The following is a 16,406-nucleotide window of genomic DNA, read 5'->3' on the forward strand; positions in this document are numbered from 1 at the left end:
GCCTACATTATCGTGTGATGTGACGACATTTTTGTTGTTGCCACTGAGCAACGCCCAAATCACAAGTTTTTCTCATTGTGATATTTAGACGAACACGGGCAAAATCCCTACTGGTTGATTTGTCACAAAAGAATCAATAATCAACGACAATGAGCCGATAAATAGCCTCGACTCTGTACAGAAAAGCAGAAAGATCAGCCATTTATGCTGCACTGGAATCAGCCATTTATGCTGCACTGGAAAAGTAGACACCGGGAACTGATTTGAGGGCTGAGGGAGAAAAAATGGGATGCGTCCATAAATTCTTATAAATCATGTCTAGATGCAATAATTCTTTTCGTGCGCTGTAGATATTTCAAGAAAACGTGAGTTCAGACGCTATATGTTGGTAGTAGTATCACGTCGATACTATCGAAGAAAACACAGACCTTAAAGAATTGATCATTTTTATATTGATTTGAAATTGTGCCAATATCCTCACGTTGTGGTGACAAAGAACTGCCACACTGCAACACTGCCAAAAGCCTCAGTTAGGTCATCATCATCATCAGCCTGTTCCGATTCAACGCAGGAGAAATGTCTCTCTCAGTTACCTTTCTCTAGCTGACCCAGTCTTATGCCTGCAAGTTGTTATTTTCACTCGACCTGGCATCCTCGAAAGCGCTTTTCAATCGGCACCGACTCCAATAAACTTTTTTTTTTCTCTTAATGCCAACTTGAATACTGGTTACCTCCGTATGCTCTCTAACTCTTGTTACTGTCTTTCTGTCTCCTAATCTAGCACCTCATATATTTTGTTCCATAAGTCGTGGTCCAGTCCTTCACATTTCAATCCTCGCTCATTCTTAACCTCTAAGTTTCTGTCCCATATGTTAGTAGTGACAGAGTGCAATGGATCTACACTTCTTTTCAAGGATAGCGGCAAACTACCGGTGATGGCCTGGCAATGTTTGTACATGTTTCAACCGGTTCAGTTAGGTTAGTTTTGTATTCAACTGTTTTAGCAGGCAAACTTGCGCAGCCTTTAGCTCGCGCTCTAGACTTCAATGTGATCTCTCACTCTGGCAAAAGCATATTACCCGGGTACTGTTAGAAACCTGGAAGGCTCTTCACGGAATGCTGACAGTGCATGCGTGCTCTTACCGGTATCTACGCTGCGTCCGCTGCTGCAACGTTTATTCTGGCAGGATATCCTGAATACTAACACAACTTGCAAGACCCACAAGTGCGCTGTGACGCGTAGTCGGTAAGGCAGGAGTACATAGTACTGGGCAAAATATACACAGAGTTGCCAATTGGACAAAATTATCTGCATACATATTATATATATACACAATTATTTAGCTTAAATATAAATTACTGTTAACCCTCGTTAGCTCGAACTCTGATATCACGAAAAAATCGGTCAATGCGAAATCTTTTCCCGGCTTCGTGTGAACTCCGTGTATTTGGCCCCCCTTGTGTCGAAATACTCTTGCGCCGTACTACGGACATCTCGACTGCGAAAATGTGTAAAAAACTAATTAAACGATACGGGTTCCTCGAAAGAAACGCCTCGCAGTTGAAGAAATATTCGTCCTGGTCCGGGACTCGAACCCGGGATCACCGCCTTTCCACCGCGCAAGAAGTAACTGCGCAAAGGTTTTCGCACTTTTGTGCACAGCGGCGATGTCGCCAAAAAGTGACAACGCCGCAAGTTTGTAGCGAATCCAGCTCCATGGCAGGCGCACGGTGGAGGGTCACTCTGTGCAGGGTCATCCTGGTGGAGGGTCACTCTGAGCGCGCAACGTACACGTGTCCTCTGGAACATGCATGTTCGCCTGTGCGCACACCGTGCTCATTCAGTGAATAAGCGCGTTACGCAATGCCGCGCTAAGCAAGCTGCGCCGAATGTTCTTGGCTTGGGGCCACGAGTTTGTAGCGATGCCTTCTCCGTCTCTTATGCACCTTGTCAGTGCTCATAGCAACGGTCAGTACGCGTAATTGATGGAATAAGCCAGCCGAGAACGGTGAATGTAAGAGTGCCAAAAAATCGAGCGGTAGGCATGGCCACCAAATCCCGGCCTCGGGGCGTAATTCCCGGCGGATAATTTTTCTGGGATACGGTCACCTTCGTGATATTTCGCGGCTCAGGACAACGTCGGCGCCTGTGTGCAACAGCGTTTGCTTGCCGGCTCTGTGTGGAGATCGCTGTTGCCCTTAGACGCCCGACATTCTGGGTGCCGAGTCACCGTATCTCGCAATAGCAATCTACCGAAAATACAGCTTCTGGTATATTGAGCTTTTGCTAGAAATTCAGAGGCTACTCGCGCCTCTTTTGAATGGCTCTGCGGGGCGTATGCGCAGCCCGGGGCTTATATTTTGTGGCTTTGTTTTTTTTTCGAAACTCCGTACATTATTCGCAACTTTGAGTTAACGGGGTTTTACTGTTTTTGCCAATATGATTCTCTAATTGAATAGAAATCTCCAATTTTTTTTCTATTAGTAGATGCGCACCCAAAAATTTCTTAGTGGCACATTACAAGCATCGAGCTCTTGTATTTGATGTTTCTTTACTGCCTGGTCATTCGCGCAGCTTTATCGAATTTGTATGGTATCAAGTAAGCTGACATATTTCTCGAAATATTTCATGCACCAGCTTCCGTGCACGAATAGCTATCTATTAGTATCCTCTATAACATCATAGCAATTACGCTGCATAGAACAATCCCGTGAGGGCTGTTCAAACTGTCTCACCCGTTAAACCACCAGAAGAGGAGCTTGGACAAGAACGACGCACTGCTTTCGGGACATATTTTCTGAAAAGGAGGAAAAGCTGTTATCGTCTTGCAGGAGCGCCATGGTCGTGGCGGCGTCAGGCACTCACCAGCGCTCTCTTGCTACTGATTGGCTGAGCAGTGTCTGCAAAGCAGCTGAGCAGGAATTGTCCCACGAGGACAGGACAGTAGACCACGATAGTGATGAAACGAAACTCCATCTGTTCATCCGATATACTTTCCACATCCTGTTGGCATCGAGCAAGATAAATTAATGACTCAGGCTAATTAATCGTTCGCACCGACATTACGAAAGCGAAATTCTTGAGCAAATTCTACTTTGTTCACGAACAGTGCTGGTGACAATGCCGCAGCTGTAATCGCAGCTGTGGTCAAGCACACGTAAAGTTAGGACCATACGCCGTAATATTTCATATGCAGCCGAAATAACCACAAAAATTGCAGCGTGCTTCTGATACGTATAAGCACAATCAAATACCTTATAGCTATAGATATGCGAAAGCATTTCTCCAATTGCACTCATTGTCTAGTTTTTCTCTGCTTCAACTCGAAACGCTTCGTACTAGACACGCTCTTGCGAAGGAGTAATGGTCTCACCTCACTGAAAACTTGCAAGATAACAGACCGGTACCGCACAATGGAAGCCAGAGACATCAGCAGCCAAAATATGAACAGTGGGCCGGATGTATAGACGCCTCGTCTACGAGCGGTTGTTATCAGCACAAGGGTCAGAACCTGGGAAAAAAGCGGTCGCATTGAGAATGCGAACGATTCTAATTGCGTTTCCAGCCATGAATATATACTCTTGTGATAAAAATGGTGTTTTGAGAACTTGCAGTGCCACCATCATCATCATCAGCCTGGCTACGCCCACCGAACTTTCTGCCGCCCCCTGTTACGCTTCCACTTTCTTGGAATCGAGTCCGTAACCCTTAATGACCATCGGTTATCTTCGCTCCGCATTACATGCCCTGCCCATTCTTTTTTTTTTTTTGATTTCGACTAAGATGTCATTAACTCGCGTTTGGTCCCTCACCCAACCTGCTCTCTTGTTATCCTTTAACGTTACACCTATCCTTCTTTCCATAGCTCGTTGCGTCGTCCTCAATTTAAGCAGAACCCTTTTCGTAAGCCTCCAGGTAAGCCACCAGTTAGAACCAAATACAAGGGTCGCTGTCCCACATTTGTCTTTAGCTTCAGTCTTCAATTCTAACTTGTAGAAAAGTACCCGTGTAACGTAATGACCTTAAGACGTTCTGACGGCACAGTGAAATCAATACATAGCAGATACACCCAGTTACTTCTAAGACTAATGGATAGAAGAAACTTGACCAGACATTACTATTAAATCCCATTTGGAATAACCTATAGTAGCCCGCATTACAGCAAAACGGGCATCCTTCTACGTCAGTGCGCAAAAATTAGGAAAATAACTTACGAAGGTCACCATACGTATTACAGGTGCATAATATTCGACTGGAAACACGATCTGTCCTTCTGCGTAGCGAGTGAGGGCTTGAGAAATCTCCACCACAGAGACGACAACCAAGACCAGCGAAAGCAGCTGCAATTGCAAGGAAGAAACAGTGGTCACACTAGTGCGAAACGTGCGGCTTTAGGCAAGACGGGAACATCTTTACGGGATTAGAAATAAATGGCTGCTTTGTTTCACCTTTAAGAGCTGTTCCATCAGTGCAACGGTTGCAAAATTAGGGTGTCATAGCCAGGCCTCACAATGAATGAACTCATTGGAGACGCTGTTCTTAGGGCATGCCATAGATATATCTGTACTGCTCAAACATGATAGATGAAATTCGTCCCTCGAGACATTTGTTCACATTTTGTTCACATTCCGCTTTCAGGAACCTCATTTATTCAAAGCGAAAACGCGGTTCTTCAACTGAGAGAAACGCGCACTTCATTAAATAGAATGCAATATTTACGCGGCACAGCAATAAAAATGAGATTTTCTTAGGGCGCCCCGTGTTTCGGCTATCAGCACAAATCCTAAGGGTTTCAGAAAAGATTGCCGAGTTATAAATATCGGTAAATGGTAAATAGCAACGTGATCGCACATATTTCAATTGGGGAACTTCAAACCGTTAATTGCTGAATACCCACTAACAAGCAATCGTAAGATAGCCTTAGTTAAGACATGTCAGTCTTAACAATCTGAGAGAATATGTCGGTGTTCCGCGCAGATTTGTCTCATATTGGCCAGGAAAGGCTTCACGGGAGTATTGAAAACAGGACATCAATCCCTGTACCCTCTAGCTTGAAGGTGGTCTGCTCCCAAGTTGGGGCGAGTCTCGAGTCGTATCGAGAACGCAGCTTAAAATTCAGAGCCTTCTATATATTTAACTCGTATGATCATTATGAACAACATGCGACTTAACGATTACCACACCGATATTGGCGCTCTCGCTACTTCGAATACACCCAGCAACAATTTGTCTCGAGTCCACCTGAACACAATTGTCTCCAATAACCGGCTTTGTTTCCCACGTGCGTCCTTGCGCTCTGATAAAGCTTTCCTGTCTTAGGATAGAACAGCGTGATCTTGAATGAGTACAAGCATGAAATTTTCTACTTTTCTTTTCCGTGTGTGTGTGTGTGTGTTGAAAGAAGGTCCCAGGACGTACATCTACCGCGACGTTATGGTGCATCAGGCAGTGCAATGAGCAGCAGCATGTCACATGACCGAGCGCGTGAAAAAGCGTTGCTATATTCTCCCACGTGACCACATTCTCAACCATGGTGTCACGACCTCCTGCGAAACGAAGCTGACACTAGCTGGTAGAAAAACTGTCGTAGTAAATTAGTTAGGGCGCTCCGAAGATTGGACTACATTTTCTGAGGTTGCAAGATAGGGCCTTCCATTTCAGGAAAAAATGTAACTATAAAATGCCATGTCAGTATACTCCTTTAAATACACGCTTGTTTTCATACGCCACAAACCATATGCATTGTTCGCGGAGAATATCTACGGCTGCTTGTATTCGACACAGTTCCTCATGCGCATGGAGGACGCAAAAATTTAGGAGGGAGCATCGCGAAGCACGACTGAAGCCAAACCTGTCGACCAAACACGTAAGCCGGCGTCAAAATGCGCGGTTGGCTTTAGTTTTCCCGCTCTGCAGGCAGAGCCACGGCAGGGTAGCCGAACAAACGTGCACCGAATAAAAACTGATGGCATAGCTACAGGGAACCAAACCCAAAAGCAAATCTCGATTCTTGCTCCGTGTTGCTACTGAGCAAAGGGCCTGGCTTCACGGAGCGTTTTCTTGCTGGCTGCGTGACGTAATGCCCTCTCCTCGCCTTCCTCGTCCGCTCAGCAGTCTGCACGCGCGGGGTCAGCCCCAACTCAGCATGCGAACCAATGCAGCCGAGTCTTCAAAAAAAAAAAAAAAAAAGGACTCAATATCCCGAGTAATCGCTTGCAGAGCGAACACAGCGCATACGAAAGTAAACGACGGGCGCTGCGTCGGCTTCTTAGAAAGCGTGAAGAAATAGCCGGCGTAAACAGTGGCAGCGCCGAAGGAGGTTTTATTCGTGGCTCCCTTAAAGCAAATTAAGGAGGCATCGCTATTTACGTCTAAAACGATGCCAAGGGTTCGAAAAAGTCGATTTTAGGCCTCTAGCTGGAGCATTCTTGCTTGCAGACACCAGCTTTCTTACAGTTAGCGAATTCCACGCGCGTGCTTTCGGAATTAATAAGAAGGTACAAAATACTCATCAAAACTATTTTCATTAAGATGACGGTAACGCTAGATTAAACTCAACCCAGAGTACAGGCTGGTTTCAGAAGAGGCATTCAACAACATATCACATTCGTGTGATCAATCAGGTCATGGAGAAATCTACGGAAGTACGTACAACGAGTCTCTATATCACTATAGTACATAGCTCAATTACTCACAGCGGGCCATGACCAGGAGAAAAAAAATTACAAAAGAATAAAAATGACCTGGAAGCATACGGCAAGCATTACCAAATGATCTTTAGCTACGGCTCGAAATGCAGCTGCACAGCACAAAAAGATTAAAAAGGCAGGACGAGCGCCGACTTCAAACTTATAGACAATATAGTGGATAACACCAGCGTACAACAGAACCCACGCGCGCGAACATGGGCCGAAAGAGGGAGGTGAAACACCCGATCCATTTCACTCTTGAACGGAGCCAGTCACCGTTGCCAGTGTCGCATTTTCTCAGGGCTACGAAAGATTACGCTATTAGCACTTGTTAGTCAGTAACGATGCTTAAAGACAAACGATGCGTCTCATAGAATTGGTTCCCACCAGCATTTAGGGCAGTGTAACGTAAGGTGACGTTATAAGCTTTCATTAGCTTGTGTCCACTATTACGAGCACTCATTGAAAGTCGCCAGAGATTCCGTGCCTATATATACACATATATATACACATATATACACACACATATATACACACACATATATACACACACATATATACACACATATATATACACATATATACACATATGTTGCATCGAGAACGCGCACTGACCACTTTGGCGATGTTGAGGAAGGTCCATGGCAGCGGCGGGTTCCGACTGCGCTTGAAGGCGACGACGTCGAAGCCCGATGTCAGCCACAGGAAGAGGCATGGCGCCCACACGAGCACGGTCTCCTGGAAGCAGGGCGTGAAGTCTGGCCTCTCGGCGTCCCACGTCAGGGAATTGTCCTGCGCGAAGAGAGAGGCCGCAACAACTCCGTTTTAACAAGGGGCAGGGACTGCCGGACACTGATAGCGAAACCTGTTGGATGCTGTTTTTTTATTGCACATTAGGCAAACTTATGTTACTTAACGTGGATGCGTATGAGTCTCTTCTGGATTCTTTATCCTAGTTACACGTACTTTTTTTTTTTCGGAGACCTAGTATGTGGGTGCATTTAACGTATATGTGCGCGTAATATATGGAGACGAGGTAGCCTCAATAACAGTATTATTAATTTAGGATAGAGAGGTGGTCTTGCTGATATTGATGCATGCATACTGCGTGTTTCTTGTGGACGATGCACGCGGGCGCCCCGGGCGAAGACTAACGCTCTCTGGCTCTAGAGCTGTCCGCTGGACTGGCCAGCGCTACAGTTATCTTTTGTAAATATACTTGGTAAATAGTCCCCAGTTCTTAATCCTTCGTTCGCGTAAAAATATTGTGACACTCTTACGTATGTAGTAGGTTTACGCCTCAACAGTATGTGGGGCATTCAAGGAGGAAGACGACGGGCGGCTAGTTACATCTGGATAGGGGCTCAGCTGACCAAGGCCATCGCGTATAACTCTACCTGACTTGTCAATAAACGCCTTTCGTGGGCGTAACAGAGTGGTGGAGGTCTTAGGTACGATACAACGTACCACGGAGTCGCAACAGCTAGAACTTCACCGGAGTCGTCTTGCCGGTCTCGACCTTCCATATGGCTTAGGATGGAGGCAGACAAGCGCCCGCTATAGTTTCACCTGCTCAAATCTCAGCGCCAGTTGGACCTTTGCAGCACTACATGGAACCACGCTCGTTCGCCGGAAAAGTGGGTGAAGATGTCGACTAGTGGCTGATGCAAGGGCGAGCGGTGCAACCGTTGGGATTCTGTTACTCAGCTTGAATATGTCGTACCGTTTCTGAGTGAGACAGCGCTGATGGGGTATAAAAACCACGAAGATTCTTTGACAACGTGGGAGCACTTCGTTGAGGATATTGTTTTGGCGACTCCTACGCCAAGCAGAAACGCGCGGAGGGAACACTAGCTCAAAAAGCTCAAACTCCTGGGGAAACGTGCACTACATACATAGAAGAGATCCTCAAGCCGTGCAAAATAGTGAATTCACAGGTACCTGAGGAAGACCCAGTCGTACACCTCCTCAAATGAATTACAGAAGACGTCTACAATTTCTTTATACGCCGTTAACACGTTGATTCCGTCTCAGATGTACGCCACCGCCGTACGTTTGAAACGTTGAAGACACGTCGCATTGCGCCAAAATTTGGACCCCTGGCGAATGCGACAGCCATTACCAGCGTCGATGAGAGCCCCTCCACCGATGTTTCGCCTACTATACGGCTGATCGTGCGTGAAGAACCGCTGTGACACCAGGTACTTTCGCGCAACATCATGCAACAACCTGATGCTTAATACCCGCAACACCTGGCACCTGCAGCACCCTGCGCTTCGTGGCAACCGGCGGTATGCGTCACAGACGTCAACCGCAGAGGAGCTCCATGGCCATGTGAAGGCACATCTACGCCCGAACACCGGCTTGCAGAACACCGGCATGTTTGCACACAGACCGACCGTTCCTCCTGTGCAGCAGGCTCAGCCGCTTCACTTTTCTACACGGCCCCCCCACGCTTCGAGGAGCAGTTCATCGATCGTCGTTTGCCTGTGTGCTATAGCTGTGGCGACTTGGGTCACATTGCCATGTACTGCAATCGACGCCGACCATCGAGGTTCGAGCAATCGACGATGCCTAGGCGGTACCGCGCTCCACTTGGCAACGTATTCGCTCTCGCACACATATCCAGAAAGCTTGCCTTACCAGCACCCGGAGCTGTTGCGAAACCTATCTAGAGCATCCGATCGCAGCTTGACACTACCACCCGCTCCTAGCGTAAGCCAGTCGCAATCTTTGCGGCGTCGCTACCCGTCGCCACCTCCGGAAAGCTAGCCAGCGCGGCCGCTGGAGGTGAGGTCGCTGGACAATCTTCAACGTCAACAGTGATACCACCACCCATTTGTATGTTTAAGAATAAGGTGTCCGTACTAGTTGACGGAGTTTCAACAATGGCCTTAGTGGACACGGGAGCAACCGTTTCAGCGATGAGTGTTGCGTTTAAAAGCCTCCTAGGACGAAAAGTGCTGTTTCGCTGGGACCGTGCGGTACGTGTCGTGGAGTGAGTTGGGAATTATATCCTGTCGGCATGTGCAATGTAGAAGTTATTTTGGGTGGTGGAATATTTAACGCAGAATTCACTGTTCTACCCCGTTCTACGCATGACGTCATCCTGGGCCTTGATTTTTAGAAACTGTGTGGTGCCACTGTCGACTGCAGAGCTGGAGAAATCAGTGTAGGTACGAGCTTTTCTGCTGCGTTTATGGAAGGCCCACCGTATCATGAAAGTGTGCTTTGTGTATCCAGGGATACAGTTGTGCGTCCGTTATTCCCAACGTGTGTTTCAGTCGCCTGTTTCCCTACCACAGACAGAACGTTTTACGCTACCGTGGAGCTCGTTCATCTGAGTTGCATCAAGAGTGATGTGCTGATACCGTATTGCACGCTGTCACTTGTTCAGAGACGCACTAGCTTATGGACCGTAAACTGTTCCAGTGAACCTGCAATACTACCACAGGGTCTGAAACTTGCCGCCTACCATAAAGATCAAGTGCTATCGCTCTCCATTCTTAGAGGCCCCCGCTTCTGCGTATGAATTCCATTTCGTTAATGCATGCCCTGCTGCGCACCCCTCCTATATAACAATGGTGAACAAGTCACTCAGCACTAAGCAGTCTCACGAAGTGGCGATTATACTGCTAAAACATGCCGGGCTGTTTCACTTTTCGCAGCGAGAGGGGCCTCCATTGTTTCCTCCTCGTGCTCTTTTCCTCGCAGATACGAGATCTCCGTACCTTTGCGATAGAAGCCGCACAGTCTCACCATCAGAACGCAAGGTGATCAACGACCAAGTACGCGAAATGCTAAATAAGAATGTAATCCGAAAATACTGCAGTCCGTGGGCAGCGCCAGTGACTGGTTAAAAAAAAGATGGTACATGGCGATTTCGTGTTGACTACCACCGCCTCAAATGAGCACTAAAAAGGACGTCTATCCTCTTCCGTGTATTGATGATGCTTTGGACTGTCTTTCATGAGCGTCTTACTTTACGTCTGTTGACTTGAGGTCTGGCTACTGGCAGATTCCTATGCACAAGGCAGAGAAGGAGAAAACAACATTTTTAATAACAGATCGACTTTAGGAATTTAATGTGATGCCGTTCGGGCTCCGAATTGCACCTGCGACTTTCGAGCGCTTTGTGGACAACATCCTGCGTGGTATTAAGTGGGAAGGGGGTCATTCCACGCCAAATCAACCAGCGTTTTTTCTACCATCACAGATATAGCTGAAAAAATTTCCACATGTTTGTTAGAGTTCAAAACTCATCCTCCATGTTAATTTTTCCTTGCAAAAATTTTGTAGAATTTTGACGACACTGTTTTTCCTGCCAAGCTGAGCTACACGGCATCAACATTTTTTCTCAAAGACACACTGTGTGATCCACTCCTTCAAATTGCGTTTGTGGCAACCCAAAGATGCGATGTCACTGCGAAAATGGCAAATTTATTATATATTTGAATACATTGATTGGTTCTGGCCCTACCAAAAGCGCGAAAAATTGCAAAGTTTGAGTTTTTTTCTCGGAACGTAGAAAAACCTGGAACTCACATGTAAAATATATACCGGTAGATCAGTTTACATATTACAGCTGAAAAATATTTAAAGTATGAAAGCTTTAGCCGTTCGCACGGAAAAAAATTTTAAAGTTCATTTTTTTTTTTGCAAAAAGCTCCATATTTAAGGTAAAAAAAGGTGCCTTGGTGGTCGACCTAAACATATATGCGTTACATCATTAGATAGCCCTACGTGTCTACTATGCATGTGGGAAGTTATAAAAAGGTATTTTTTAAACGCAAGACACGATTTTTTTTAATTATCAGTATGTGGATCACCTAAACAGCGTACATATATGAAGCGTAGCCGTCCTCCAAAGACATATTGGCAACAAAGTGAGCCCAAGGAACTATTCAGGAAGGCGCTTGTGGGTTTTTATTGTATGCAAACCAAGACAGGCGATTTCCAACGCCGTATCCCTTTTTCCATGGCTACGAAAATTTTATGTCAACCGCGTTTGAATACATTAACCTGGACACAGCCCGTATCACTTTTATAGCCGAGCAGGGGCCGGCTGTCGAACAGCTTTAACACTTCTTGTCTTCGACGAAGACGTGAATGCAACTTTTAGTTGAGAAAGTGACGTCGGATGAAAATAATGTAAAGACCTGGTTCCGTTAATGCGCATAGCATTCGCAAACCTGGACGACAGTTCGACCTCCCGCTTAGATATTGCACTCTCCGGCACCCAAATTGGTTTTATCCAAAAGGCTTTCACGTGCCCACTTGTACAGCTCAAACGGTGTCAAAATCTGCCTTGAGAAAGGCCTTTGTAGGCTTGCCTTGGCATCCAACCGTTTCAGGGTGCCACCCACCCCATCACAGGCACTTTTTCCGTGTGATGTACCAAAAAAAATGCCATGTAGCATCCAAACTAAAATCTTCCTTGTGGTAGCAAAGGTTTGCAAAATTCTTTCTGTTCTTATTCTGGGAAGCAGGCCCATCCAAAAAGTAGTGCACATGTTCTACCAGCGGCATGTCCACCTTAAGTTGTTCCATCAGCCCTTGCTGAAATGTCGAAACAGCGGCAGTCGTATGGTTGAGGCAGTCGGATATCACTACGTACGATTGCACATGTGGTTCATCCGAAGAGTTCGTCGAGCGAGAGTAGACTACAATCGGGTGTGCTGTTGTCTGAGAGTTGTCCCAGTATATTGACTGTGGGGCGCTCTGAATTGGAAAGCTGTAGTTTTCAGAGAAATCCATTATAACTATGGCTTCTGCAGGCGGGAGAGCGGTCTTCAAATTGCGTAGGTGCCGAGCTTGGTGCTTTCTGACGAAGTGATGCGATTTTAAGCCGCTTATCTCAAGGAGACGGTCTACGAAGTCATTATGGGTAAACAACATTGTTTCCAATCGGCGGCGCACTCCACTAGCCCACTGACGGACAGAAATACTTGCTGCCAAATCCCGGTTCAGTGCAGGAGAGCTCAATATCAGCGATTTGAGCGATGAATCTCCTGGGAAATTGCTGCATATACCGGTCATACAGCATTCATTCGTTATCTCACACACAGTCATCTGAAGGAGCGAATCGATTGTTTGTAAAATGCCCAAGGACTGCAGCATCAATTTTACATTTTGGTGGTAAGTGCAAACACAAACGGAGTGCGTTCCCGGAGCACCGGCAAGTAAACAGTGGCGTGGCCTCACGTAGGCGAACTTAGAAAAGCCGCACTTCAGCTCTGTTACTTTTCTTCCATTCCTCGTGCGCTTCCTTAAGATTCATTAGCATCAATCTGTTTTGCTTGCCTCGGACGACGTCTTTCTTGCCTGGAAGACAGACGGATGTATGTTCATCCTCATAGAACTTTATTATGCTTCTTATTGTTCTGTCGTCTAGCGGTCTACTTAACTTTGATGTAGGAGAGCCCAAAATTCCTCCCTATTGCCTCATTTTCATAGCAATGCGAACTTGACTTTCCGATGCACCAAAGCACTCAGCAACTTTTTTAGGGACCATGAACGAGGCGCCAATGCCAGAAGAGAAATGTTTCTCGACCGTTTTCTTTCTCTTACGAATCGATCTCTCACGTCTTCAAGAAGCTTTTTATAGTCTTCCGCAAGTGCGGTGGTTGGTGCCATTTCATAGGCTACGCTTTGCACTTGAGCATCCTTACTATCATCATTGGGCAAGGTGCCACCTGCGACAGCCGCTTCTTCCTCATGGCGCTTCCGTTTTCTGCTCGAGGTCCTTCCAGTCCCATCTCGTGGTGCAGCACAGTTTGTTGAGGTGGATGCATTCCCTTCAAATGTAGACTCGCATATTGTTTCACGATCTGCCAAGCTCTTATTGGCTGCGTCTAACTGCGCCCGCATTTGGAAACACCTGCCTTTACATTGTGGACAGAGTCTTTCACCAGGAACCAGCCCCAAGAGAGACTGCTGTAGCGAGGCCCAGAGATATGACCCACGTACCCCGACGGTTTGACCCATGGTCGGAGAAAGGGTCCGAGCACATCTTTGACGCACATAGTGTCCTGAACTTCTTAATATAGACGTAATAATGGTGTGCGCATACTGTTTCTAAACTGTCCTTGTCGCTTTTCGCACGCAATACCAGAAGACTAAGTTCACGTTCATCTAGGCTGTCAGTTCTAATCAGGAAGGTGTTTTTCACTTGTGTCGTCTTATGACAGTCTTTGGGTCCCAGTGAGCAGGGCAAAAGGTGTTCATCTGAAAATAGAAAATAAATTCACCGATTTGAGGGCGAGATTTTATTTATAATGTGTTGCGTGAACGATGCGAGTGCTCTTTCTGCGTTTATTCTATACTTATTTGTGAATATTTCAATTTATGAATGTATGAAACATACCTTGCAAATTTGCAGGATTCTCTGGGGAAATTAAGCGGTCGTGAAGTTCCATGTGCAATTGGAGGATGCTTTACCTGGCACACACCAAGCACAAGCCGCATTGCACTGAAGCGTGCGTCTCTTCGCAATGAAATGCAGATGATCACACCGTCTGCCATTCGTCTGCGTTGCAGACGATGCTAGCTTTGTCGTCTGGATCCCAGGCCAGTAAGCCTGGGCCGCGGAGCACCGGAATCAGTGCTCTACCTATCTTGACTCGCGTCGGAAAAAGGCCGTTGCTGACACGAAAATTCAAAAAATCGTTTCTTGCGTTTAAGAAATACCTTTTTATAACTTCTCACATGCATAGTAGAGATGTAGGGCTATCTAATGATGTAATGCATATATTTTTAGGACGACCACCAAGGCACCTTTTTTTTACCTTGAATATGGAGCTTTTTGCAAAAGAATGGAACTTCACAATTTTTTTTCCATGTGAACGGCTAAACCTTCGATACTTCAAATATTTTTTAGCTGTACTATGTTAACTGGGCTACCGGCATATATTCTATGTGTGACTTCCAGGTTTTTCTACGTTCCGAAAAAAAAACTCACTTTGCAATTTTACACGCTTTTGCTAGGGCCACAACCGATAAAACTATTCAAATATTAATAAAATTTGCAATTTTTGCAGTCACATCGCATCTTTGGGTTGCCACAAACGCAATATGAAGGAGTGGATTATACAGTGTGTCTGAGAAAAAATGTTGATTGATGCCGTCTAGCTCAGCTTGGCCGGAAAAACAAATTGTCCTCAAAATTCTAAAACAATTTTGCAAGAAAAAATAAACATGGAAGATGAGTTTTGAACTCCAACAAACATGTGGAAATTTTTCCAGCTATATCTGTGATGGTCGAAAAAACGCTGGTTGATTTGGCGTGGAATGACCCAAGTATGCATGTGCTATGTAGACGATGTAGTCATTTTCGGACGCACGTTCATTGAGCACAACGCACATCTTGATCTTGTGCCATGCTGCTTGAGAAAAGCGGGTTTGGTGCTCAACTCAAAGAAATGTCATTTTGGAGAGCGCCAAACACTGGCTCTGGGCCACCTAGTGGATAACGATGGCATACGCCCCGATCGAGCGAAGACTGCTACTGTGGAAGCCTTCAAGCAACCTCGCGATGTAAAAGCCATGCAGTTTCCTGGGGCTTTGCTCGTAGCTCGTACTTACGTCCGTTTATTCGTGGGTTTTACAACATCGAGTATCGGTTGACATGCCTCCTCTAGAAGGGCGCTCCCTTTGGATGGACACCTGAATGTGAGGCTGGTTTTCGTGATCTGAAGTTTCTTCTGACGTTCCAACCCATTCTCTGACACTTCGACCATGCGGCTTCCACTGAAGTTCATACGGACGCTAGCGGTATTGACGTCGGCGCTGTCCTTATGCAATGCGTCGACACCAATGAACACGTTGTTGCCTATGCGAGTCGCTCTTTAAGTAAGTTCGAGCGCAACTGTGAGCGCTAGCTAGCTGAGCGCTAGCTGTGAACGGCTCCTGGACATAACGTTCAGTCTCCCTTTCACCCAACTGGTTAAGGAACCTACTAGGGTGGAAGGAAATTCTAGTGCGGTACTTGATCTCGCCTTCCTGCCAGACAGATTGTGTCCAACAGTTACCGTAGAAAAAGGCATCTCTGATCATAAGATGCTAGTATTACCGTTTCGCGACTTGAGCACAAATATTAATCGCACAACCAGTCCCACAATGACAGCAGTTAAAGATTATAATAGGGCAGAAGATGAGAGTAACTGACTACCTTGATATAGCTTTCGACAATTTCTGAAACGGACCATCACGATGCGTGAACAGCCTGTGGTTAAAACTAAAAAACGCGATTGAGCATTGCGAATCAAACTTCATCCCAACAATGTATAAAAGGAGTAAACGCAAAACCCCGTGCGTAACACGTTCAATAATTCACCTGAAAGGAAGATTGCGTAGAAAGAGAAATAACAAAAGCAATACACGAGAGGTGCTCGCATTATTGTGTCAACTGAAGTTGGGAATTAAGACAGCGAGGAGTACATTTGTTTCCGGCACATTAGCAAACTTTTTGAAAACTTAACCCCAAGAGTTCTGGCGCTATTTGGCGGAGCCAAAAAACCACCAAAAAATTTGTAGTTGCGGGAGTAGTCGTCGAGGATGAACACAAAATAGCAAATTATTTCAACGAATATTTCCAATCTGTTTTCACGAGAACTGCGGTAAGAATGCCCGAAACAACTTTTAATTCTTTGATGCCTGACATAGCAGTAACTGAGGATGGCGTGCTAAACCTGCTTTTACAGGTTGACTCGAAAAAG

The 16,406-nt window shown here is 45.9% G+C and overlaps 1 protein-coding gene across 1 annotated transcript in view; it reads right to left on the bottom strand.

Moving 5' to 3' along the window:
• LOC126519167 (multidrug resistance-associated protein 1-like) overlaps positions 1–16,406 on the bottom strand; it is a 255,175-nt gene that overhangs the window by 92,663 nt on the left and 146,106 nt on the right. Inside the window, exons 3-7 of the mRNA XM_050168782.3 lie at positions 7,306–7,482; positions 4,216–4,341; positions 3,375–3,512; positions 2,867–3,004; positions 2,737–2,798 (exon numbers count right to left, since the gene is read on the bottom strand). Of these exons, the coding sequence (XP_050024739.1) occupies positions 2,737–2,798; positions 2,867–3,004; positions 3,375–3,512; positions 4,216–4,341; positions 7,306–7,482 (641 nt within the window). The remainder of the gene's footprint in view (positions 1–2,736; positions 2,799–2,866; positions 3,005–3,374; positions 3,513–4,215; positions 4,342–7,305; positions 7,483–16,406) is intronic.

Source organism: Dermacentor andersoni, chromosome 10, assembly GCF_023375885.2.
Source record: "Dermacentor andersoni chromosome 10, qqDerAnde1_hic_scaffold, whole genome shotgun sequence".
NCBI lineage: Eukaryota > Metazoa > Arthropoda > Arachnida > Ixodida > Ixodidae > Dermacentor > Dermacentor andersoni.